Here is a 22557-nt window from a genome sequence, read left to right on the forward strand (position 1 = left end):
AGGTCATCAAAAAACAAGCAGAGGTGGAAGTCCTGGGCTGGACCATCCCTTCCTATCTATGGTGCGCACAAAGCCCAGGGCCGAGTACAAAGTGGCCCCTAAGTGTTCCACACTTAAGCTGAGAAAAAGCTTCTAAGTCCCTTCCCTGACAATTCATGAACTCCATAAAACAGCTGAGAAGTACCGCCATAAAGAAACCTGTTTGACTTTCTCCCCCCTTCTCAAGGAAAAACTTGGTTTGGCCTGAGGAGGCATTCCTCCGAACAGCAGTCCTGGGGGAAAACCCTGGTATTTGGGCACATCACCTGGGACACAAAATCCACTGCGCTAACGGTCATCTGTACTTCCTTCAGACTGGGCAAGCAAAGCAAGGTGGCGCTCTTGGAGTTTGCACAGGCAAAGGCTTGCAGAAAGAAGCAGAAGCTAAAATTACGGCAAGGTGCTAAAAAGAGGAAGCCGACCCAAATTCTATAGGAATTTAAATGTTAAACATGTAATATTTAAATTTAAATGTTAAACGGTTCTTTCACAAAATTAAAAATATATATATATTTATTTATTTAGAGACAGTGAGTGAGCAGGGGAGAGGCAGAGAGAGAAGGGGGGACAGAGGACCCGAAAGGTGCTCTGTGCTGACAACAGACAGCCCGACGTGTGGCTCAAACTCACGAACTGTGAGATCATGACCCGAGCTGAAGTCAGATGCTTAACCAACTGGGCCACCCAGGCGCCCCTAAAAAAATTTTTTTTAATGTTTATTTATTTTTGAGAGAGAGAGAATGAGCAGGGGAGGGAGAGTGGGAGACACAAAATCTGAAGCAGGGTCTAGGCTCCCAGCTGTCAGCACATAGCTCTACGCGGGGCTCGAACTCACGAACTGTGAGATCATGACTTGAGCTGAAGTCAGACGCTTAACTGACTGAGCCCCCTAGGCGCCCCTAAACTGTTCTTCTTACGAACTTTTACTTGTACATATTCTGCCTTATCTCAATGAGACTTCATAACATCTTTTGGGATATAAAACACCTAAAGTTCTACGTAAAAATTTCATACAGGCCTGAACAGAGGAAGCCAACTATCCAGGGACGTGAACCTCAGCTCAGCGCCTGTCAACTGTTAAGGATGACACCATTAAGGGAGCAGTTGCCTAGAGAGGGAGTCACAAGGGCACAACCTGGGCTTCTGGCACCTGACCGCCCGTGCTACAGTCCCCACTCTAGTTACTTGAGAGCTATCTGGCCTTGGGCAAGTTGCAAAACCTGTCAGCCTCCAGCTCCTCATCTGTTAAGTGTTAAATGGCTGTTCTCAAGTAGTGAGGACAACTTGTGATGTAGATGAGGAATATTCAACTCAGGGCTGAGGGCTGGAGGAAAATTCAAGGGTGGCCTGGGAGGGGAAGGTGCTGTAAGCAGGGCCGAACAGACGGGAGGGATGAAGAAATGATAACCAGTGGGGGGCGGGCGACGGGAGAATAAGCAGAGAGGCGAGAGCAGAGGAAACGGGGGCACAGTGCCAGAGGCACATGAACTATCACTCTGCCAAGACGTGACCGGAAGGGAAAAGTCCAGATACAAAGTCAGGAGTACGGAACTCTTGCGCATACTCCCTTCTCAGTGACAGGTTTGACATCCCTGCGGCTTGTCCAAGACGGAAGGTGAGAAGCAGATCCATGCACGAAGGCTCATTTGTTCGATCTATTCTAACGTTTCTTCTCTTTAAAGAGGCCACTTGTCAATTCTTTACCCGTCCCCTTAGGCTGAGACAGGTAAGGAGGCAGTCACAGAAATGCCCAAACGACCCCTGTGGACCCTGTGGATGGCTTTCTGGAAAGGGACTTAGACCGGGTAGAAGATAAATACTTCCGGAAGGATTACTGCTCGTCCTGGGCTATCAAGGCCACTAGCGCTGCCTGGACCTCTTCTGCCTGGGCGGGGGGCAGCAGACAGTCTTGAATGAGGGCCAGAGCAGCCGCCTCTGTCAGACTGCTGAAATCCTGGGACGTCTTGACAGGGAGGTGCCCGGCCAGCTCACAGAGGGCAACATTGAACGCCTCGCCTTCCTTTACCCCAAAACTGGACTTCCGGGCCCACAGAATCACTCGGACCCCCGTGAGAGCCGAGGAGGGTGATGTCTTTCCGGGTGGGGCCCCCCGGGTCACAAACAAATTATGGGCGATCTCGCGGTCAGTCAGATAGTCGGTGGCCCGACATACCCTGCCTATCAAGGCTTCCAAGTCAGGCCCCGGCCCGCTAGTGTAAAAGAGGAAGCCGGGCGCTGGGACGGCCTGGAGGAGGTGCAGATGCCCCCCGGGGTCCAGGGGCTCGCTCGGGTGCTCCCTCCACAGGCAGTCTGTGGGCCAGGTAATACCCGTGCAGGTGGAGGTGGTTCACTGAGGCCAAGCCACCCAGGCTGTTGAAGCCGACGCGGAAGCCTGGGTGGGAGCTCAGCAGCACGGCCTCGACCCCGGCCCGCAGCGCACCGGGCAGCAGGCGCTGGGGGAGCCCACGGGTGGGCTCGGGCACCAGCAGCACGTGGCCCCACTCCAAGGGGCTGACGTTGATCATTACGAGGATGTCCTCTTGCTGGAGAGCGCCTGGCAGATGGGGCTCCCGGAGCAGACGGAAGAGGACTTCTCCCGGCCGGATCTTGGTGAAGTTAAACAGTGCAGGGTCAAACGCCTGCTTCACACTACTGATGCTCTGGGGGCGCCTCCTCTGCGCACCTCGCTCCACGTTCAGCTGAGCCACAAAACCCACGGCACCGGGGAGGGTTTGGGTCTGCAGCTCCCCCAGGCGGGTAGCGGAACAGCCCCAGCTCCACCCGCTGCCTCCAGGCGGAGCAGAGCACAGAATCGAAGCGAGAAGGTGGTAGGGAGTCCTCCGGGAGGCCGGGCGCGACCCTCGGCCACTGAATCCCTTCCAGCACCAGCTCCTCCTGCCCGTAGACAAAGTCAGGAATGCCACGCCCTTCCCAGTCCTTACTGTTCGGAGGCAGCAAATAGGAAGTCTCGTGTGAATCGTGTGGAACAGCCATGGGGCTGACCTGTAACAGTCATAAGAGGTGAAAGATACATGATGCTAACCCATCTCCAGAGATTGTATTTTTATTTTCAAAGAAATTTCACTTTTTGTTCTGAATACAAAACTAATAGATGCCTTTGGGAAAAGATGTTGAAAACACGAAATCACTCATGATTCCATCGGCTACACGTTAGCATTCATTTTTGCTGCATTAAAATATACATGTTCTTTCTAAAAGTTATGTATATTGAATAAACTTTCTCCCTCCCCCCCCCTTTTTTATGTTTCTTTTGTTTTTTATTTTTGAGAGAGAGAGACAGAGTATGAGCAAGGGACGGGCCAAGAGAGAGAGGGAGACACAGAACCTGAAGCAGGCTCCAGGCTCTGAGCACAGAGCCTGACGTGGGGCTCTAACTCACAAACTGCGAGATCATGACCTGACCCCATGTAGGAGGCTTAACCAACCGAGCCAGCCAGGTGCCCCTCTCTTTCTCTCTTTCAAGTCCCAATGTGGGGGTTGGACTCACGACCCTGAGATCAAGAGTCAGATGTTAACTGACTCAGCCACCCAAGCGTCTTGTCAACTTTCTTGAGTAGAGAAGCAAACAGAGCTAAAATACAACACTTGATTCCAACACCTGGGGGGAAAAATCACCATTTACATTCAGCCCTATTTTCATATATAGATGAACTTCGATTTTTAACCAATCTTAATTATACATATAGGTTGTTGCTAATTTCATACCTGTTGCAATGAACATCCTGTGTATCTGTTTCCAGACATGTTTTTATTTTCCTTTAAGATAAAATCACAATAAACTACCAGGTCAGAGTAGGCCCGTGCATGGCTCAGGCTTTTGACACATACTCTATCAAAGGGCCCAACAGAAAACTCAAACAGCGTTCTTTTGTATAAGAATGGCCAAGGTTTCAAAGCTGACCACTCCTTTGACGAGAACAGCCTTTCCACCGTTCAGTAGTGATTCCAAATGGCCACGCAGAGAGCCATTGGGTGTGGACGTGCGTAAGCACCAGGGTCGATCCTTCAAGGGGGGAATGCATGGTTGTCTCCCATCTCCCACGTGGCCCTTGGAGCCCTGTGGACCCAGGTGTCCGGGAGAAGGGCCTGCTGTTGGCTCAGACAGGACCTCACAAGGAGGCTTACCTCAGTAGAGTTGCTTCAGCTCAAGTTTGGGCTTCCTCAGCTCTTCCGGTCCAGAAACTTCATATTAATGAAACAGAAAGGAAACATTAAAAAACATACAAAATCACATACCAAAGGTCTAGTTCAGGGGCGCCAGGGTGGCTCAGTCAGGTGTCTGACTCCTGATTGCGGCTCAGGTCATGATCTCACAGTTCAAGGGCTCTGAGCTGATCCAGAGAACCTGCTTGGGATTCTCTCTCTGCCCTTCTCCCGCTCACAGATGCACACGTGCACTCTCTCTCTCTCTCTCTCTCTCAAAATAAATAAATAGACTTAAAAAAAAAGTCAAGCTTAATAGGTCTAGAATTTCAATTTTGTAGATGAGAAAGTTGAAATCTACCCCAGAAACCAAGAGCATACTTCACACACTGTATGTTAGGCAATTTGACAATTAAAAAAAAGAAATGGCTAAGATGGTAAATCTTATGCCGTTACCACAATAACAAGTCTTTTTTTTTTTTAAGTTGATTTCTTTACTTTGAGAGAGAGAAACATAGCAGAGCCTGAAATGAGGCTAGAACCCATGAACTGTGAGATCATGACCTGAGGTGAAATTAAGAGGCAGAAGGTTAACCAACTGAGCCCCCCAGGCCTCCCACCACAATAACAAATCTTTTTTTTTAATTTTAAAAAGTAATTTCCATTAAAATTTTTTTCTTTAATGTTTATTTATTTGAGAGAAGGAGAGAGAGAGAGAGAGAGAGCAAGAGAGAGAGAGAGAGCGCATGAGCAGGGAAGGGGCAGAGAGAGAGAGGGAGACACAGTTTGAAGCAGGCTCCAGGCTCTGACCTGTCAGCGCAGAGCCCGATGAGGGGTTCAAACTCATGGACCACAAGATCATGACCTGAGCCGAAGTCGGACACTCAACCGACTGAGCCACCCAGGCGCCCCCGTTTTAATTTATTTTTGAAAGAGAGAATGAGCGGGGGAGGGGCAGAGAGAGAGGGGGACAAAGGACCCTAAGTGGGCCTCCAATTCACGAACCATGAGATCACGACCTGAGCCCAAGTCAAACGCCACCCAGGTGCCCCTGGAGCATGTGATTCTTGATCCTGGGGTTGTAAGTTTGAGCCCCACGTGGAGTGTAGAGATTACAACTCAAAGTAGAGGCTCAAACAGGTATTTGTACACCTGTGTTCACAGCAGCATTTTTCACAGCAGCCAAAGGCAGAAACCACCCAAGGGTCCGCTGACAGATGAAAGGCTAAACAAAACGTGGTACATTCACACAGTGGAGGATTATTGAGTCTTACAAAGGAAGGAGATGCTGGCACACGTCACAACATGGATGAACCTGGAGGACGTCACGGTCAGTGAAATAAGCCAGGAATAAAAGGATGAACACTACCATATGATCCCATGTATATTAAGTACTGAGAGCAGTCAAATTCATAGAGACAGAAAGTAGAATGGTGGCTGTCAGGGGCCGGGAGAGGGAAGAGGGAGGTTTTTTGTTGTTTAATGGTACAGAGTTTCACTGTTGCAAGATGAAAAGAGTCAATAATGTGGTATATTTAACACTACCGTACGATACACTTAGAAACAGTTAAGACATCGGGGCACCTGTGGGGCTCAGTCGGTTGAGTGTCTGACTTTGGCTCAGGTCATGATCTCAGGGTTCATGGGTTAGAGCCCCGCATCAGGCTCTGTGCTGACAGCTCAGAGCCTAGAGTCTGCTTCGGATCCTGTCTCCCTCTCTCTCTGCCCCTCCCTTGCTTGCACTCTGTCTCTCTCTCTCAAAAATAGAAATAAAAAAAACCCAAACATTAAAAAAATAGTCAAGATGTGAAATTTTATGCATATTTTGCCACAATTAAAAATAATCTTAAGTGAGTCTCAGAAGAGATTTAAGAAATCCAATACTTTGCTATTTGTTTGAGCTATACTTAAGACTATTCGCTTACTCTCTCCTTCAGTCATTTATTCAGGGTCAACGGCCACCTCACACCCACTCCCGATATTCTGGGGGCACCTCTTCCACGCACCTGCTCCATGTTCAGCTGAGCCACAAAATCCAACTATTTAAAGTAACCACTACAGGGGCACCTGAGCGGCTCAGCTGGTTAAGTGTCCAACTCTTGATCTCAGCTCAGGTCTTGATCTCAGGGTCCTGAGTTCAAGCCCAGTGTTGGGCTGCACGCTGGGCACGAAGCCTACCTAAAAAAAAAAAAAAAAAGTAACTGCTACATATGAGGCAATGAGGACATAGGAGCAAATAAGGTACAAAGGGTCCCTATTGTCATAGAATTTATATCCTGTGGTAGAGTCAGACAACAAGCACAATGAACACGGTGATAGTATTCTGTGGGAAATAAACATGATACAAGAGACAGTAACCAAAAGGTGGGATCAGGGCATCGGACTTCAATAATAGGGCAGGGCTCAGCTCTTGGAGGTGACAGCAGAGTGAAGACACGCAGAATGAGAAAAACCCTGCAATGAAGAGTCGAGGAAAGTGTATTCTAGGAAAGGAAATAGCAAGTCCAAGGTCCTGAGTCAGGCAGGTGCTTGGTCTATTCAAGAGCAGAAAGGAAGCCACTATTAACTAGAACATGGCTAACAGGTTAACTAGCACATGGCCGACAGGAGGAAAGTGTATTCTAGGAAAGGACAATAGCAAGTCCAAGGTCCTGAGTCAGGCAGGTACTTGGTCTATTCAAGAGCAGAAAGGAAGCCACTATTAACTAGAGCATGGCCAACAGGTGGTGGTGGTGGTGGTGGTGGTAGAATGAGGCTGGAGAGGAAGGCAGGGGCCAGATTAGCTGTAGGGCCTTATGCATCATGGTCAGGAGCTTGGGTTTTATTCTAAATGGAAAAAGAAATCCCTGGGAGGTTCTAGGCAGAAGGACCATCCGATACTTTATAAACCTTTTTCCCAAATGCTGTGGGGGAAGTGGATGCAGGGGAGCAAAGCGGAAGGGGACCATTCGGGAGGCGACTCTGACGGCCAGGTGGGCGAAGAGGCAGACTGGCTGGCACAGGTGGCAACAGAAGGAGAGGAGCAGGGGATATGGCCCTGCCTGCAGGGCCCAACCAACAGGGCCCGAGGACAGGCTGGCTAGGGGCACTGAGGCACGGGGAAGACGTAGGAGGGACCTAGCTTCAGGGACAAGGTACACTGCAGTGGCATTTACAGAGCTGGTGGAGCTGATGGTGGGGTGGGGGGTGGGCACAGGCTGATTAGAAAGCGGGAGGACTGAAGAGGAGGAGCCCAGGAGGGCTCCTGGGAGGAGCCCAGGAGGAACCTGGGCATCCGAGACATGGTGTAGACAGCTGACAGTCAAACCTGGAGGTCAAGGGTAAGGTGTGGACGAGATACAAATTTGGAATAACATGTAAAGCCAGGGGCTAGGACAAAGGACCCAGGGCTAAGATGACACCAGAGGGCTAAAAATACAAGTAAAGATATACTGATCAGTTGAATCAATAGAAAAGGCGTTTGGTCATATTTATACTAAAGTGAACCAGTAGGCAAAAAGCATTATGGACGAATAAAGAAGAATAATTTAGAGTGATCAGTCAGTAGTGAGCGTGTGACAGGATCAAACCTTTACAGGAAAACCAGGAGAAAGGGGACACCGGGTGCACGTCTATCTTGCGCCAGGCACGTTCTAAGTTTTCTCTAGTGACCTGGACGAGTCTGTGAGGTGGGTATCATCCTGGGACAAAGGTGACAGATTAGGTTTTACAGGCTGACGAGGTGCTTGAATTCCAGCCCTAGCATTCACTAGGAATGTGACCTTGAGCCCCGAGAATGAAGTCCATTTCCTCACCGCGGGCTCTGGGCTCTCAAGCCTCAGCTGTGCCTCTCTCGCTCACACCTCTCTCTGCTCCTCACTCTTACTGGACTTGTTCCTGCTCAGGGCCTTGGTGTCTTCTGTGCTTCCTGCCTACAACACCCTTTTCCCAGATTTTCTTCACATGGCTGGCTTTTTCAGGTCTCAGATCAAATGTCACTGCCTCAGAGAAAGCTTGTGTGGCCATCCTATCTAATGTCCCAAGGGAAATAGGAAGAAAGAAATAGTATTATAAGCAGGGAAACAAATGTCCTGGAAAACAACCACAACAACAACAACAAAAAAATGGAATCCAAATCCATGAGTTAGTAGTTATGAACATAACTTTAAAAAATTTTTTTAATTTTTTTAAAATTTAGAGACAGAGCATGAGCAGGGTAGGGACAGAGACAGAGGGAGACACAGAATCTGAAGCAGGCTCCAGGCTCCGAGCTGTCAGCACGGAGCCCGATGTGGGGCCAGAACGCACAGACTGTGAGATCATGACCTGAGCTGAAGTCGGATGCCCAACCGACTGAGCCACCCAGGTGCCCCTGAACATAACTTAAAAAAAAAAAAAAAAAAGATTCAACTAAGGGGAGCCTGGTGGTTCAGCTCAGGTCATGATCCCAAGGTCATGAGACCCAGCCCTGCATCGGGCTCTGTGCTGGGTGTGGAGCTTAAGATTGTCTCTTTCTTGGGGAGCCTGGGTGGCTCAGTCAGTTAAGCATCTGACTTGGGCTCAGGTCACGATCTCACGGTTTGTGAGTTCGAGCCCCATGTCGGGCTCTGTGCTGACAGCTCCGAGCCTGGAGCCTGCTTCGGATTCTGTGTCTCCCTCTCCCTCTGCCCCTCCCCCACTTGTGCTCTGTCTCTCTTTCTCTCAAAAATAAATAAAGCATATAAAAAATTGTTTAAAAAAAGATTCTTTCTCTCTCATAAATAAGTAAATAAATAAAATAATTTCACAGGAAACACTAGAAGCTACTTTTTAAAAAATTTATATTTTGAGAGAGACAGAGAGAGAGAGAGAGAGAGAGAGAGAGAGCACGTACGCGCGTGCAAGCAGGGGAAGGGCAGAGAGATGGGGGGACGAGGATCCAAACTGGGTTCCTCACTGACAGGCTGATGGTAGAAAGCCCAATGTGGGGCTTGAACTCACGAACCACGAGATCATGAGCTGAGCCAAGAAGTCGGACTTTCAACCGAGCCACCCAGGCGCCCCTAGAAGCTATTGTTAAAAGCATATCAGCAACTCAGGTTTTACACTGTTTCAAGAGTTGATCAGGCAAGGCAGGACGGTATGCTAACCAGGCTCAGAATGCCTATTTAATAACTTACAATGAGAAACGTGCCAAACGGCACAAAATGTTCATATTGGCTAATCAGTATAGTCCCTCCTCTGTATAAAAATGTACCAGGAAGCAATATTATAATCAGAAGGCTGTTCAAGGAAGGGCTTAGCACCAAGTGAGGTGGCTGGGAGATCTATGTCACTGATGGTCACCACGGCACAGGGCCTATTTCCACATCTTCACTGTGAAGAGATAGTCTCACCATGAAGTCCAGGGACTGGCCTTGGCTGGCCAGTGCTCCCTCCCCTCAGTCTAGTACAGGAGACACTATGACAGCTTCCTGTTTCCTGTCTATCCTTTTACTACCCAAAGATGAATCCTTTTTTTTTTTTTTTAATTTTTTTTCAACGTTTATTCATTTTTGAGATACAGAGAGAGAGAGAGAGAAAGAGAGAGAGACAGAGCATGAGTGGGAGAGGGGCAGAGATGGAGGGAGACACAGAATCCGAAGAGCACTCCAGGTTCTGAGCTGTCAGCACAGAGCCCAATGCAGGGCTCGAACTCACAGACTGCGAGACCATGACCTGAATTGAAGTCGGGACGCTTAATGGACGGAGCCACCTAGGTGCCCGAAAAATCCTTTCTTGCACAGGAAGAGCCAGCCTACTGTCAGGATGATCAGGTTGGGACTGGGCTACACTCCACTCACCTCGACTGGTTTTGGTGTTCTCACTGCTCTGCAGCCCCCCGCTTCTTGGAAGAAAACATTTCCACAACGGTGGGACTCACATGCTGATATAGTGAGTCTTACTAAAGTCACTCTCAGATAGATGAAGCCCTTATTCAGTGCTGGGGAAGTCATCACTCAGCAACATTTACTCAACAACTGCCACCTCTCAGATCCTGCAGATCGCAATTCTCCTAGCTCTTCACGCGGCTTACAGACAAGTAAGCCAAGTCAACGTAAACTGCCCTGGGGATTCTGTAAGTATAAGATTCCTAACCTAGTCTAGGGAAGCAGGAAAGGCTTCCCTGAGGCTAAGACGGAAGAGGAACTGAGAGCCCAGAAAGCCAAGAGAAAGGGACAGAGGCTGAAGTCAGATTTCAGAGGGTCCTAGACTGGTTTTTAATCATTAGTTTTAAGCTGAAATCAACATGATCAGGCTTAGACTTCACAAAGATCAGCAAGCAGAATAAATCAGGAGAGGCAAGAACGAATTCCAACAAGTGTGTCAATTATACCTCAATAAAGCTGAAAACTCCCACCTCCTCCTCTCAGGAACCTGTAATCCTCACCTTCTGGACTAGTGTAGGTTCGTTCATGCATGCATGCATCCAATTCGTTGAAGCCTTCTACGTGCCAAGCGTTTTCCTAGAGATTGAGAGGGGACAAGAGCAAACAGGTCACCCTCGGTCCTTACCGCCTCTGGAAGCGACGTGGGTCAGAAGAGAGCACGTCGGCTGGAGTAAGCAGTATGGCCATGGAGAGCCGTGAAAAGAGACTTAGACTGGGGTGACCTCTTTCAAAATGGAGCTTAGACAAGTCACGGACCCCCCCCCCCCCCTCCCCCGCACCGGACCTGTTCTCCCCATTTGTAAAATGGGAACCTACCCTGCAGGGCCCTTGTGAAAATCGAAGATCACTAAGCACGGCTCCCGGCACTCTGCGTACAGCCTCAGTGGGCCGCAAGGTTCTGTGATTTCTGGAGGTGGCATGCGGGCTGCAACACGTGCGGCGAGGGCACAGCGGTACGAGCTGAATGAAAGAGCCCTCGCCGAGCGGATGCTTGGCCGGCAGCCTTCGGCCACGTAGCGATTCTCGAGGTTTCCCGGATATCCAGGCACCAGGTACTTCCCTGATGCCCCTACCGGACCGCGCCCAAAGCCTCCGCCATCACCGACTGCAGTCGAACCGGACGCAACGCGACACTCGCCGCAAACTCCTATCCTAGCCATGGCGAAGCCGTGGCGTGCCGAACGCATGCGCAGTCCGCACGCCCGCGCGCGGCGGGCCCCGCCCCGTCCGCTTCAGAGGCGGGGCCGTGCGGGCTGGGTTCCGCCCCCGGAGCCTCCGGCCCCCGCTCCGGGCCCCGCCTCCACCTAGCCGCGGACCTCCCGAACCGGGCCCGCTGAGCCCGGCCGGGAGCGCCTGGGCGCTTTAAGGAGGGGGCGGACCCGGGGGCGGTGGCCCCAGGAGCGGTTGCCGCGGGAACGGGGCGGTGACGCGGCCCGAGGGCGGAAGTGAAAAAGTTGCCGGCGCCCCGAGACGAGTTGGCGGAGTTCTGCGTGCGGCGCGGCAATGGGGGGCTCGGGCAGTCGCCTGTCCAAGGAGCTGCTGGCTGAGTACCAGGTGCGCGGGACGCCGGTCCCCGGGGAGTTTGCGCGCGGGCCTGCGCTGCGGAGCGGGGTCCCGGGGCGGGCGGTAGGGCGGGCGCGGCCTCCGGGAGGCCCGCTGAACCCCTCTCGTTTTGCTTTCCAGGACTTGACGTTCCTGACCAAGCAGGAGATCCTCCTGTAAGTGCCGTCTCGAACCTCAGCTCCCGGATCTTCTAGAGCTCTGTCCACAGACGAGTTTAACCAAGGGTCCCCCAGGGGGAGGGACGGGGCCCGCGGCCGAGCAGGTGCCCGCGCCCCGGCCGCGAGCCGTCCCCGCCGGCTCGGGGGCCCCCGATGCGCACCGCGGAGCCACCTCGAAGCCTCCGCCCGGGCTGGGCGCTCCGGGGCCTGCGCTCTGCTGGCTCCTGTGTTATCGAACTTCCTGCCCCAGCCCGGCGGGGGCTCGGCGGACTTCGCCTACCGGGAGCCCGGCCCCTCGTAACTCGACCTGAATGTACACAGTAACCGTTAACGCTTACTGAGCACTCGTCGTGCGCCAGCAACTGTGCGAAGTGCTTGCCTATATTACCTAATTCAATCCTTAGGAGGGAGGTGCGGGGACAATGAATCGGGTTTCCGAAAAGTTTGTTTACTTGCCTAAGAGTACGCTCCAAGTGAGAGGATTTGAATTCGGGCTGGAAACCCCTTCCTAGCCGTGTGCCGGCTTTTTGTGGTGAAGGCGCTTGAGTGAGGCGATTCCTTGGCTTCTCTTGGCAAAAATAATCCCAGTGGGAAGGAGCTGGGGGCGGAGGAAGAGATCGTTTAGGTAGCTGCTAAAATGGAAGGCTTTGAGGAGCTGGAGATCCCTGGAGTGAAATGAAAGTGAGGTTTCGACTTTACTCTTTTCTCACTGTTTTTCAGGGCCAACTGCTGGCTCCTTCTGCACCCTCTCCATCCCTCTGGGAGCTCTAGAGCCAGTCCCAGTACAGTGCCTGGCACACAGTAGGCCCTCAGTAAATACCCATTGCATGAATGGACTCCCAGCCTGTAGTCTTGTGACATATCTCCCTTTGGCTTATGCCTGATGGCTGAGAAGCTCTGTGTATGTGGCTTAGCTTGTCACCTGGTTTACAATGGGTAGCAAGGCAAGGAGTAGGGATGTGATACACAGGCAGGTTTGCCAACAGGTTCCTCTCCTTCTGCCAGAGCCCACAGGCGGTTTTGTGAGCTGCTTCCCCCGGAGCACCGGAGCACGGAGGAGTCACTGCAGACACGAGTGTCCTTGGAGCAGATCCTCAGCCTTCCAGAGCTCAAGGTGCCAGTCCCCCACCCTGCCTCTGCTATTCATCTTGAGATCATGTGGTCACTAGTCCCCATTCTGGTCTTTCCTCCATTTAGTCCCAATTTCCTGGGGACAAGGGCTTTATCAAAATCACCCAGTGGAATTCACTAGAATGGTGTTTTTCAAACTGGGATTCTTGGACATATTATTGGAGAGTCAAGTAAGTTTTGTCCTTTATTATATTTTTTAATTTTATTATTTTTTAATGTTTATTCATTTTTGAGAGAGAGACAGATAGAGTATGAGCGGGGCAGGGGGGCGGGGGGGCAGAGGGAGAGCAAGTCACGGAATCCAAAGCAGGCTCCAGGCTCTGAGCTGTCAGCACAGAACCTGATGCGGGGCTCGAACCCATGGACTGTGAGATCATGACCTGGGCCGAAGTTGGCCGCTTAACCAACTCAGCCACCCAGGCACCCCTAAGTTTTGTCCTTTAAAAGGAGTTGAGAGGCGCCTGGGTGGCTCGGTTGGTTTAGTGTCCGCTCTTGATTTTGGCTCAGGTCATCTCACAATTTGTGAGTTCAAGCCCTGCATCGGGCTCTGTCCTGACAGTGCAGAGCCTGCTTGGGATTCTCTCTCTCTCCCTCTCTCTCTCTGTCCCTCCCCTGTTCTAGCTTTGTCTGTCTCTCTCTCTCAAAATAAATAAGCCTAAAAATAATAATAAATAAATAAAAGGAGTTAAGTTACTGTATTAAAGTTTGAGAAGCTCTATTCCAGAGGCCAAATGCCTCTCCACAGGGTTGCTGTGAAAATTTTTAGGCAAAGGGCCTGGCCTGGTGCCTGTAACACAGTGAGTGTTCAAGTAAACGTGTTTTATAGTAACCAGCCCATCTTGTTCTCTGCTTAGGATGCTTTCATCTTCCTTCTCTGCCCCTAGGCCTGCTGTTGGGTCAAACTGACTCGGTTACAGAGCCGTCCCTGTCCCTTCCTCAGTCACTTGGCTCTCCCACCCTCCATGCTGGCCCCAAAACACTGAGCATGCTCTCCCGTGAGCCCAAGCTCATGGTACCGTGACCTGCTCCCTCCAGTTCCTGGCAGGGTTTGAGGAGTGTGTGACCTGGGCTACATCCCATGGCGTTCACAGAAGGCTCTCTTGCCTAGGCCAACCCCTTCAAGGAGCGAATCTGCAGAGTCTTCTCCACATCGCCAGCGAGGGACAGCCTGAGCTTCGAGGACTTCCTGGACCTCCTCAGTGTGTTCAGTGACACAGCGACTCCAGACCTCAAGTCCCACTATGCCTTCCGCATCTTCGGTGAGGGCCAGGAGCAGCCTGGCGGGACACGGCCTGCTCCCACATGGTCCTGGTGGGGGTGTTCCTGCTCGGGAGCCGGGGGTCTCTGTGGAGCCTTGGAGCTCACGCTGACCACATTCTTTCTGGCTTCCTGCGTCCGTCCATAGACTTCGATGATGATGGAACCCTGAACCGAGAAGACCTGAGCCAGCTCGTGAACTGCCTCACGGGCCCGGGCGACGACACGCGGCTTAGTGCTTCAGAGATGAAACAACTCATTGACAACGTGAGTAGCCAGGCCGGGCCGGGCCAGGGAGCGGGAGGGGAGGGCTAGGACTTGGCCTGAAGCTGTCCTTTCCCAGATCCTGGAAGAGTCCGACATCGATCGGGATGGCACCATCAACCTCTCAGAGTTCCAGCACGTCATCTCCCGCTCACCAGACTTCGCCAGGTATGAGGGTCACGGTCCCCCTGCGTTCTAGTTACCCCTGGGTCCCCGCCTGCTGCAGCTGGGCCTGGGATGTTGGGATGGGAGGTGGCAGCCAGGCTGAGAAGGCCCCAGTTCCTCTCAGCGTCTCAGGGCAGCTCTTCCAAAGGGGACGGACAGACGTGGGTCAGCCCGTTCCAAAGGGTCTTAGGGAAGATGTGGGTAAGTTTGGGGTTAGTGTCTCCCCTCCTCTTCCAGCAGAAAACCTGAGCCACTCTTTTCTTGTTCAGCTCCTTTAAGATTGTCCTGTGACAGGAACCACAGCCATGTGTCCCAGCAAGCACCCTGCCCAAGAGCCTTTCCACTGCTGAGCTATGGCCAAGGTCATGCCTGTGTTGCCAGGGCCGGCCGAGCTGGCCTAGCCCAGAGCTGGCACTGTGCAGTCCTGCTCCAGGCAGGGGAAGGCCCTCCATGGCGGGGCCTCTCCTGTCACTGTCATCGCTCTATTTGTGTTCTACTAATCTATAATAAAGGTGTAGATGTTTTGACCCTTTGCGTGATACTAGAAACACAGGTATGGGACAGAACTGGACTTCCAGGAACCTTTGGTCATACTGGGAACAACAGGATTTAAAGGGCCAGTGGGGGGGGGGGGAGGGCGGGGCTGGGTGGCTCAGTCGGTTGAGCTTTCGACTTCAGCTCAGGTCATGATCTCGCATTTCATGGGTTCAAGCCCCACATCGGGCTCTGTGCAGAGCCTGGAGCCTGCTTCAGATTTTGTCTCCCTCTCTCTCTGCCCCTCCTCTGCTCTCTCTCTCAAAAATAAACAGACATGAAAAAAAAGTTTTTTAAAGGGGCAGGAGGAAGTGAGACTGTAGCTCACCTGGCCCACCCCCCACTGAGGGTGTGAGTATAAAGGGTAGCAGGACAGATGGGACCCCTCTATGTCCTCATGGTGGTGGTGGTTACATGAATTTCTACACGTGTGAGAATTTACACAACTGTGTGCCAAAAGAAAAAAAAACATCAGTTTTGCTGTATGATCGTTCAAAAAATAAAATTTTGGGGCGCCTGGGTGGCTCCATCGGTTAAGCGTCCGACTTCGGCTCAGGTCATGATCTCACGGTTCATGAGTTCCAGCCCCGCATCGGGCTCTGTGCTGGCAGCTTGGAGCCTGGAGCCTGCTTCGGATTCTGCGATTCTCTCTCTCTCTGCCCTTCCCCCACTCGCACTCTTTCTCTCTCAAAAATAAAATGTTAAAAAAAATTTTTTTACACAAAAAAAAAATCATAAAAAAATTTTGAAAACTAAGAAAATGACAAAACCCCTGATCCCCTGTGCTGTCACCCTGAATGGACTGGGGAAGGTGCAGAGTAAAGGGGCTGAGGGAAAGCAAATGAGTTCCTTGCCCCCAACCCATCAGGGCATTACACTTCCCACCTTAAGGACCACACTCCACTGAGAGATGGAGTTAGCCAGGCCAGGCTGGTTCTGGCCCACTAGCCCCTGGAACGAGGAGGTTCAGAACCTCTCAGAACTCAGAGAACTAGACCAACCTCAAAAAATAACAGTCCTTTGGGGTGCCTGGGTGGAGTGTCCCAACTCTCCATTTTGGCTCAGGTTATGATCTTGCAGTTCGTGAGTTCGAGCCCTGCATCAGGCTCTGCACTGACAGGGCAGAACCTGCTTAGGATTCTCTCTCTGTCCCTCTCCTTCTTGTGTGCATGTGTGCATGCTCTCTCTCTCCCTCTCTCTCAAAATAAACAAACATTTAAAAAAAAAAAAAAAAGTAGGATCCCCTGGGTGGCTCAGGTCATGAGCCAGGTCATGATCTCACCGTTCATGAGTTTGAGCCCGAGTCGTGCTCTGTGCTGACAGCTCAGAGCCTGGAGCCTGTTTTGGATTCTGTGTCTCCCTCTCTCTCTGCCCCTCTCCCCTCACACTCTTGTCGCTCTCAAAAAATAAATAATAAACATTAAAAAAAATGTTTTTAAGTCACAGTCCTTTAAGAGGAAAGGCCATGATTGTTTCTATTCTTTAGATTTTATTTAAAAAAAGAAAAAAAAAAGTAAAGTGCATCTCATTAAAAAAAAATATAAAACCCACATAAACTCAGGGCCCCCGTGTTGGGCAGTGTCCATATACCTTAGAATGGGGGCAGGCAAGTACAGGGGATGGACTCTGGGGAGGACTAGGTTTAGGGGGGAGTCTGGGGTGGATGTGGGGAAAAGGGACACAGGTTTGCAGGCTGGGGTGGAGGAAGGCAGGCTTCCGAGAGAAAGGCGTCCATCGTCACAAACTCTCTCCCGGGCTCGCGCTGCCCCCTCTCACACGTGGCCACAGCCTGATACAGGCTGGAAAGGTCCAGCAGGTGAGCCGGAGCCCAGGGCCTTGGGAGGGCTGCGGGGGCGGTGTGGCCCCCCCGGTCCCTGAGGTGATGGGATGATGGCTGTAATGGGCCGGCCAGCCGTCGAGGCGGGACGCACGGAGCCCGAGCCGGCCCTTGCCTCGGCAGAGACCAGGGGCAGCCGGTGGCGGCAGGCTAAGGCAGAAGGTGGAAGAGGCAGCCGGTGGGGGTGCCCAGCTCTGTCTCAGACAACCACTTTGGGCGAATTCCCACGCCTCCGAGGCTGAGGCTGCGCGGAGGGGCTGCGTGCGCGCCTGGGGCTCCGGGCTGTCTCCTCCTCACTCCTGTTTCACATTTTCCGTTGTTTAAACAAAGGGCTCAGTTTACACAGGGAGCGCTCTTCTGTCCATCGAGGCAGGCCCCCATCTTCAGCTGGGACCTCCAGGGCCGCGGCTGTGGGTCGGAGGGGGCCTCGCTACGTGGCCCGCTCCATCGCTCCCGAGGCTCGGGCGCCACAGTTGTGTTCCGCGAGAAGCGGAGGCCCGGCTGACCCCCTCTGAGCACTCACGGCCTCTGAAGCCAAGGTGGACTCCTCTAGAAGTCAGCTCTCACACCACGGAGTCCCGGATCTCAGAGCCCAGGCGGACCCGGGGCCGGGGGCACACCGGGGACACCTCCACAAAGCTGTCCTGGATGCTGAGCGGCCTCTTCTCGGACTCCGTGAAGACGCGGGGCCCCGGGGGGCTGTCTGACAGGGCCTGGTAACCTCGGTGGTCGAGAGGGGTGCTAGGGGGGCCTACGCCGTTAAGCGGCCGGGTCTCAGGTGGCAGCGCCGTAGGGCGGGTCTTGGGGTGCACACTGGCACACTCCCCCTGCTTCAGGAAGACTTTCATGCCACCCCGGTGCCGGTAGAGGAAGAATAAAATCAGGAGCACCACAGCGAACACGAAGAGCGCGCACATCACCAGGAACTCGGTCCAGTAGGACTTGTCCGCACCCCAGCTGGCCTTGCCACCGGCCGGCGCGCTCACCCGCGACGTGCTGATGACGACAGGCACGCCGCCGCTCCGGTCTGCTCGGTCCGCGATCAGGTCCTCTACTACCTTTGGGCAGTAATTGGCCACCAGCTGCCAGAAGCCCTCCTCCAGCGACCAGCACTGGAACACCCCCAGTTCCTGCTGGCTGCCCACCAGCAGCAGGTCCCCAGTAGGCAACACGCGGCAGGAGGCCGAGGCATTGACAGGGGCCCCGTCGTGGAGCCAGAGCCGGGTGGCCAGGTTGGAGAGGAGGGGGCAGGCCAACGTGTTCACCGTGTTGGGCTGAAACTGGACCCGCTCACACGGCTTCTCACCTACAGACAGAAGACGCACGGCGTGAGGGGGGGCCCGGCATCCACGGTGGCCCCGAGCTCACCCGCCTCTCCCTGGACTGTGATCCTTGTACCATGATGGAAAACTCGGGGGACTCTGAGTCTGGGACGTGGACTGAAGGAAGGGCATTTATACCCACCGTTGCCTGCAAAAGGCTTCTCAGCGGACTTGGCCCCCACCTCTCCAGTTCAGACAGGGCAGTTTACCTGTTAGTACAGGAGCCGGAAACCGGGCTGAGGATGTGTTGCAGAGGCCCCTGGCGTTCGCCCCCTCAATGTCCTGGATCCACGGCCTGGGGACCAAGAGACAGTCTGGGATAAGCCAGGAAACCACTGTGAGCCTGCATCGCCTCCCCCCTCCCCCCTCAGTGCAGCCAGGCCGTCACGTGGCCCTGCAGACCCAGGCCTGGCCAAGGGCCTAGGGGGGCTCAGGGACCACCAGGACCAAAGCAGGAGTAAAAAGGCAGCTTCCCCATGCTGATTCCCCACCTGCAGGTTCTGAGCCAGCACCTCCTCTGTTTATACATTATTTATTCTAAATACAAGTTACTGTCACACTTCCCTGAATTACAAAAGCAATGTGAGCTTTTAGAAAACATCTGGAAGGACAGCCGGATCTATATGCATGGATCTGTCTTAATGCACATGCACTGACTTGTTTAATAAAACGTAATAAAAAATAAAAGTCCTTTTTTCTAACCTGTTACAAAAATTTTTAATGGTTTTATTTATTTTTGAGAGACAGAGACAGAGCATGAGTGGGGGAGGGGCAGAGGGAGAGGGAGACACAGAATCTGAAACAGGCTCCAGGCTCCGAGCCGTCAGCACAGAGCCCGACACGGGGCTTGAACTCGCAAACCTTGAAATCATGACCTGAGCCGAAGTTGGACGCTTAGCCGACTGAGCCACCCAGAAGCCCCTTAAAAGTCATTCTTGATACACTCAGAAAACCTAAAACTCAACCAAGTACAAAGGCTGAAAACACTACGGAAGTCACACACAATCCACCATCTGGTAACCGTGATGGGGAGTATTTGTGGTGCATCCTTCCAGGTGGACGTATGTGTACTTGTACGTGATTCTCTGAAATATAAAACCGGCACCGGGTCTCCATGTGTGTGAAGCAAGGTCACTACAAGGGGGACAGATTCCATCTTTATTTAAAATACATGTAGGGGCACCTGGGTGGCTCAGTCGGTTAAGAGCCAGACTTTGGCTCAGGTCATGATCTCAGGTTCGTGGGTTCGAGTCCCATGTTGGGGTCTGTGCTGACAGCTCGGAGTCCGGAGCCTGCTTCGGATTCTGTGTCTCCCTCTCTCTCTGCCCCTCCCTCACTCATGCTCTGTCTCTGTCTCTCTCAAAGATAAACATTAAAACATTAAAAAAATAATAAAAAATAAAATAAAATAAAATAATAAAATAAAATAAAAATAAAAATAAAAATAAATAAAAAATAAAATAAGTAAAATAAAATAAAATATAAAATTAAATTAAAATAAAATAAAATAAAATAAAATAAAATAAAATAAAATAAAATAAAATAAAATAAAATACATGTATTTTGGAGCGCCTGGGTGACTCGGTTGGTTGGGTGTCTGACTGCGGCTCAGATCATGATCTCACAGTTTGTTGAGGTTGAGGCCCACGTTGGGGGCTCTGTGCTGACAGCTCGGAGTCTGGGGCCTGCTTCGGATTCTATCTTCCTCTCTCTCTCTGCCCCTCCCCCACTAGCGCTCTCTCTTGCCCTCGCTCTCTCTCTCTCTCCCCCTTGCTCTTAAAAAAACATTAAAAACATTAAAATAAATAAAACACATGTATTTGTATTTTACATATATATAGAAAAGTCTGGGAGGCTAGATTTCCATCAAAATCTCACTGGGCTTCTCTCTAGGTGGTGGGATTAGCGACAGTTTTTATTTTGTTTACGCTTCTCTCCACTTTTAGGTTTTCTGTATGAACATTTTACAACCTGACTGAGTTCTCTTGAAAGCCATTTTTAATGGGTTTTGTTAACGGATTGTCGCGTAGCCCTTATTTTTTGTTAAAGAAAAATTCGCACGCTAATTTTTCATTGCTGCGACACTTCACGCTACCGAATGGGTAAGGCAAACGTAATTTCTTGCCTGAGCCAGAACCCTTTTGAGAGTCAGAAGGGAAATGTTTAAAAAAAAAGAAAAAAAAAGAAGGGCCCGTGGAAGGTGCTCTGAGGCCAAGGGCACAGGACGGGCAAGTGGGACAATGGGAAGGGCCTGCAGACGCTCTCACCTGGAGGCCGCCTCAGGGTGGTAGAGGCTGACGCGTCTGCAGCTGGAACCGCTCCAAGCACAGTAGGGGTCCCGGGCGAGGACACAGTCCCCACAGCTCTGGTACAGGCTGCAGTTGGCCACGGGCACCTGGACAACGCCTGAGTGGGAGGCAGCGTAGAGCAGTCCCTGCACAGACACGGGCCGGGGGGTGAGAGGCGGGCGCGGGCGGCCGGGGCCACCTCGCACGGCCGCACCTGGCTCGCGTGCCCACCAGAGCCACTCCCCAGGGGGCCTCCTCTTACGCCCCCGGGCACCCCACTTTCCGTTGGCTCATGCCACGAGACTGGAACTTTCCATCCTGCGGGCGCCAGGGAGAAGCTGGCTGGGGCCCGCTTATCGGTAACGAGGGGCACCCGGGCGTGCTCCCCGGGCTCCTCCACCAGCTCACCCTGCTGGCGTCCAGCAGCAGGTTCTGCACGGGCTGTCCTGGCGAGAAGATCTGGAGCTCCTCGACGATGTGCACCCTGGGGCCCACGCCCACCGCTTTGTGCAGCCGGCCATCGCCTGGAACACGGACAGTGCTCAGGCCCACAGCCCCACAGCCGCGTCCCCCGAGCCCGAGCCCGCCCCGCCGCGGGCACTTACCGGTGCCCAGGAAGAGCACGTCGTAGGTGTGGTGCAGGCCGGACACGCGGTGCACGGCCACGCGCTGGTAGCGGGCGCGGGGCTGCAGCAGCAGCAGGCGGCTGCGGACCTGCCCGTCCATCAGGAAGTGGTCCTTGAGGAAGTTCAGCACACGGTCTGGGAGTTGCAGGGACGAGCTGATCTTCCTCTCCCGGGCACTGTCGGTGATGCACTGAAGGAGAAGGCGGCGGCGTGAGGCCGGTGCCGCTTAGAGCGGCCAGCAGGGCGGGAACCGCGTGGCCGCCGCCAGGATTGCCGGGCCCTGCCCCCGCGGTGGACGGCAGGGCCACCCGCCCGCCCCGCAGACGCCACTGCACGTCACCCGCGGTGCCGCAGGGAGCCAGCACACCGATCGGGAGGCCCCGGGGCGAAGCCTGGGTGTGGGGCACCCAGGGGCCCTGGCCGGCAGGGTTCCCCTCCCTGCCCAGGCCCCTCGCCCTCCCCCAGGCCTCAGGAAGCATGCCACGCTTCTGCTGCTTCAGCAACCTTTCACCGGTGCCGGAAGGAAGCCTAGGCTAACCAGGGTCTCCTAGTGCGGGGGGCATGAAGGTGCCCTCCCAGGGCCCCAGGTGCCCACGACGGTGACAGCTCGGGGACGCCCTCCCTTGGCTCCGCTTCCTCCTCTAGCTTTCCTATTCCCTCACGGTGCTTCCTGAATCACCTCCCTTATGAACCCCCGGCACTCAAATCCCTGTTTCAAGGTCCAATGGCAATAGGCTGCCATTATGGGCAGCCTATTAAGCTGGATGCAAAGAAGGACGATATCCCCACGGCCGGGCCGCTCGTCACTCAACAGCCAGAGGAGGAGCTCACAGCTGGGCAGGGGAGAGACGCGGGTGCAGGGACAATGGCAGAAGCGTGCACTAAGTGTCCCGATGGGCACACACCTGCTCACCCTAGATAGGGCTACGGCATTCCAGCATTCGTAGCCACGTGTAACCCAGTAAGACAAGCAGGCCTGGCTTTTGTCCCCACGTTCAAGAAGAGAAAACAGGCTCAGGGAAGCCCAAGGAGCCCAGCACGGTGTGGGGACCTTTGTCATCCGCACCCCACCCGGGTGCAGAGAGCAGCACTTACCGCTCCGGGCCGGGGTGTGGGCACTGGGTGGGTCACAGTGTACCACTGCTGTGTCTCCCGGTTCACCTCCTTGTACAGGCCGTTGAAGGCCTTCTGCACGTCTTTCATGGTGAAGACACAGATGGCGGAGCCCTCCGTGGTCCCCCTGTGCCTACCGTGGAAATGGCTGGGTTCACCCAGGAGCCCCGGGGCTCCGCATGAGGCCGGCTTAGCCCCAAGGCCGGCT

At 53.1% G+C, this 22557-nt stretch overlaps 3 protein-coding genes across 3 annotated transcripts in view; 1 reads left to right on the forward strand and 2 right to left on the reverse strand.

The window, feature by feature from the left end:
- Positions 1-1680: 1680 nt before the first annotated feature.
- Positions 1681-11276, reverse strand: GDPGP1 (GDP-D-glucose phosphorylase 1). Its single transcript, XM_019460272.2, is given in 8 exon segments — positions 1681-2329; positions 2331-2795; positions 2797-3042; positions 3766-3816; positions 4186-4242; positions 7773-8213; positions 10538-10667; positions 10908-11276. Coding segments are annotated over 4 exon segments (1209 nt in total). The 5' UTR covers positions 3805-3816; positions 4186-4242; positions 7773-8213; positions 10538-10667; positions 10908-11276; the 3' UTR covers positions 1681-1870.
- A 137-nt stretch (positions 11277-11413) lies between these two features.
- CIB1 (calcium and integrin binding 1) lies at positions 11414-15156 on the forward strand. The gene is made up of 7 exons (XM_019460284.2): positions 11414-11645; positions 11775-11809; positions 12818-12926; positions 14052-14202; positions 14349-14467; positions 14544-14632; positions 14899-15156. Exons 1-7 carry the CDS (start codon positions 11595-11597, stop codon positions 14918-14920), a joined length of 576 nt encoding a protein of 191 aa, XP_019315829.1. The 5' UTR covers positions 11414-11594; the 3' UTR covers positions 14921-15156.
- A 1476-nt stretch (positions 15157-16632) lies between these two features.
- SEMA4B (semaphorin 4B) overlaps positions 16633-22557 on the reverse strand; it is a 39511-nt gene continuing 33586 nt past the window's right edge. The window contains exons 10-15 of the mRNA XM_019460269.2: positions 22332-22482; positions 21216-21426; positions 21019-21134; positions 20590-20756; positions 18532-18617; positions 16633-18306 (exon numbers count right to left, since the gene is read on the reverse strand). Coding sequence (XP_019315814.1) covers positions 17564-18306; positions 18532-18617; positions 20590-20756; positions 21019-21134; positions 21216-21426; positions 22332-22482 — 1474 coding nt within the window. The 3' untranslated portion in view covers positions 16633-17563. The remainder of the gene's footprint in view (positions 18307-18531; positions 18618-20589; positions 20757-21018; positions 21135-21215; positions 21427-22331; positions 22483-22557) is intronic.

Source organism: Panthera pardus, unplaced genomic scaffold (genome assembly GCF_024362965.1).
Source record: "Panthera pardus isolate Hobbes unplaced genomic scaffold, ASM2436296v1 HiC_scaffold_23, whole genome shotgun sequence".
Taxonomy (NCBI): domain Eukaryota; kingdom Metazoa; phylum Chordata; class Mammalia; order Carnivora; family Felidae; genus Panthera; species Panthera pardus.

Bases quoted from the DNA above. Each gene is read 5' to 3' on its own strand.
- CIB1 (XM_019460284.2), top strand. From the start codon at position 11,595: ATGGGGGGCTCGGGCAGTCGCCTGTCCAAGGAGCTGCTGGCTGAGTAC. The intron at 14,203-14,348 runs GTGAGGGCCAGG...GTCCGTCCATAG, and splicing joins CTATGCCTTCCGCATCTTCG to ACTTCGATGATGATGGAACC. The intron at 14,633-14,898 runs GTATGAGGGTCA...TTTCTTGTTCAG, and splicing joins CGCTCACCAGACTTCGCCAG to CTCCTTTAAGATTGTCCTGT.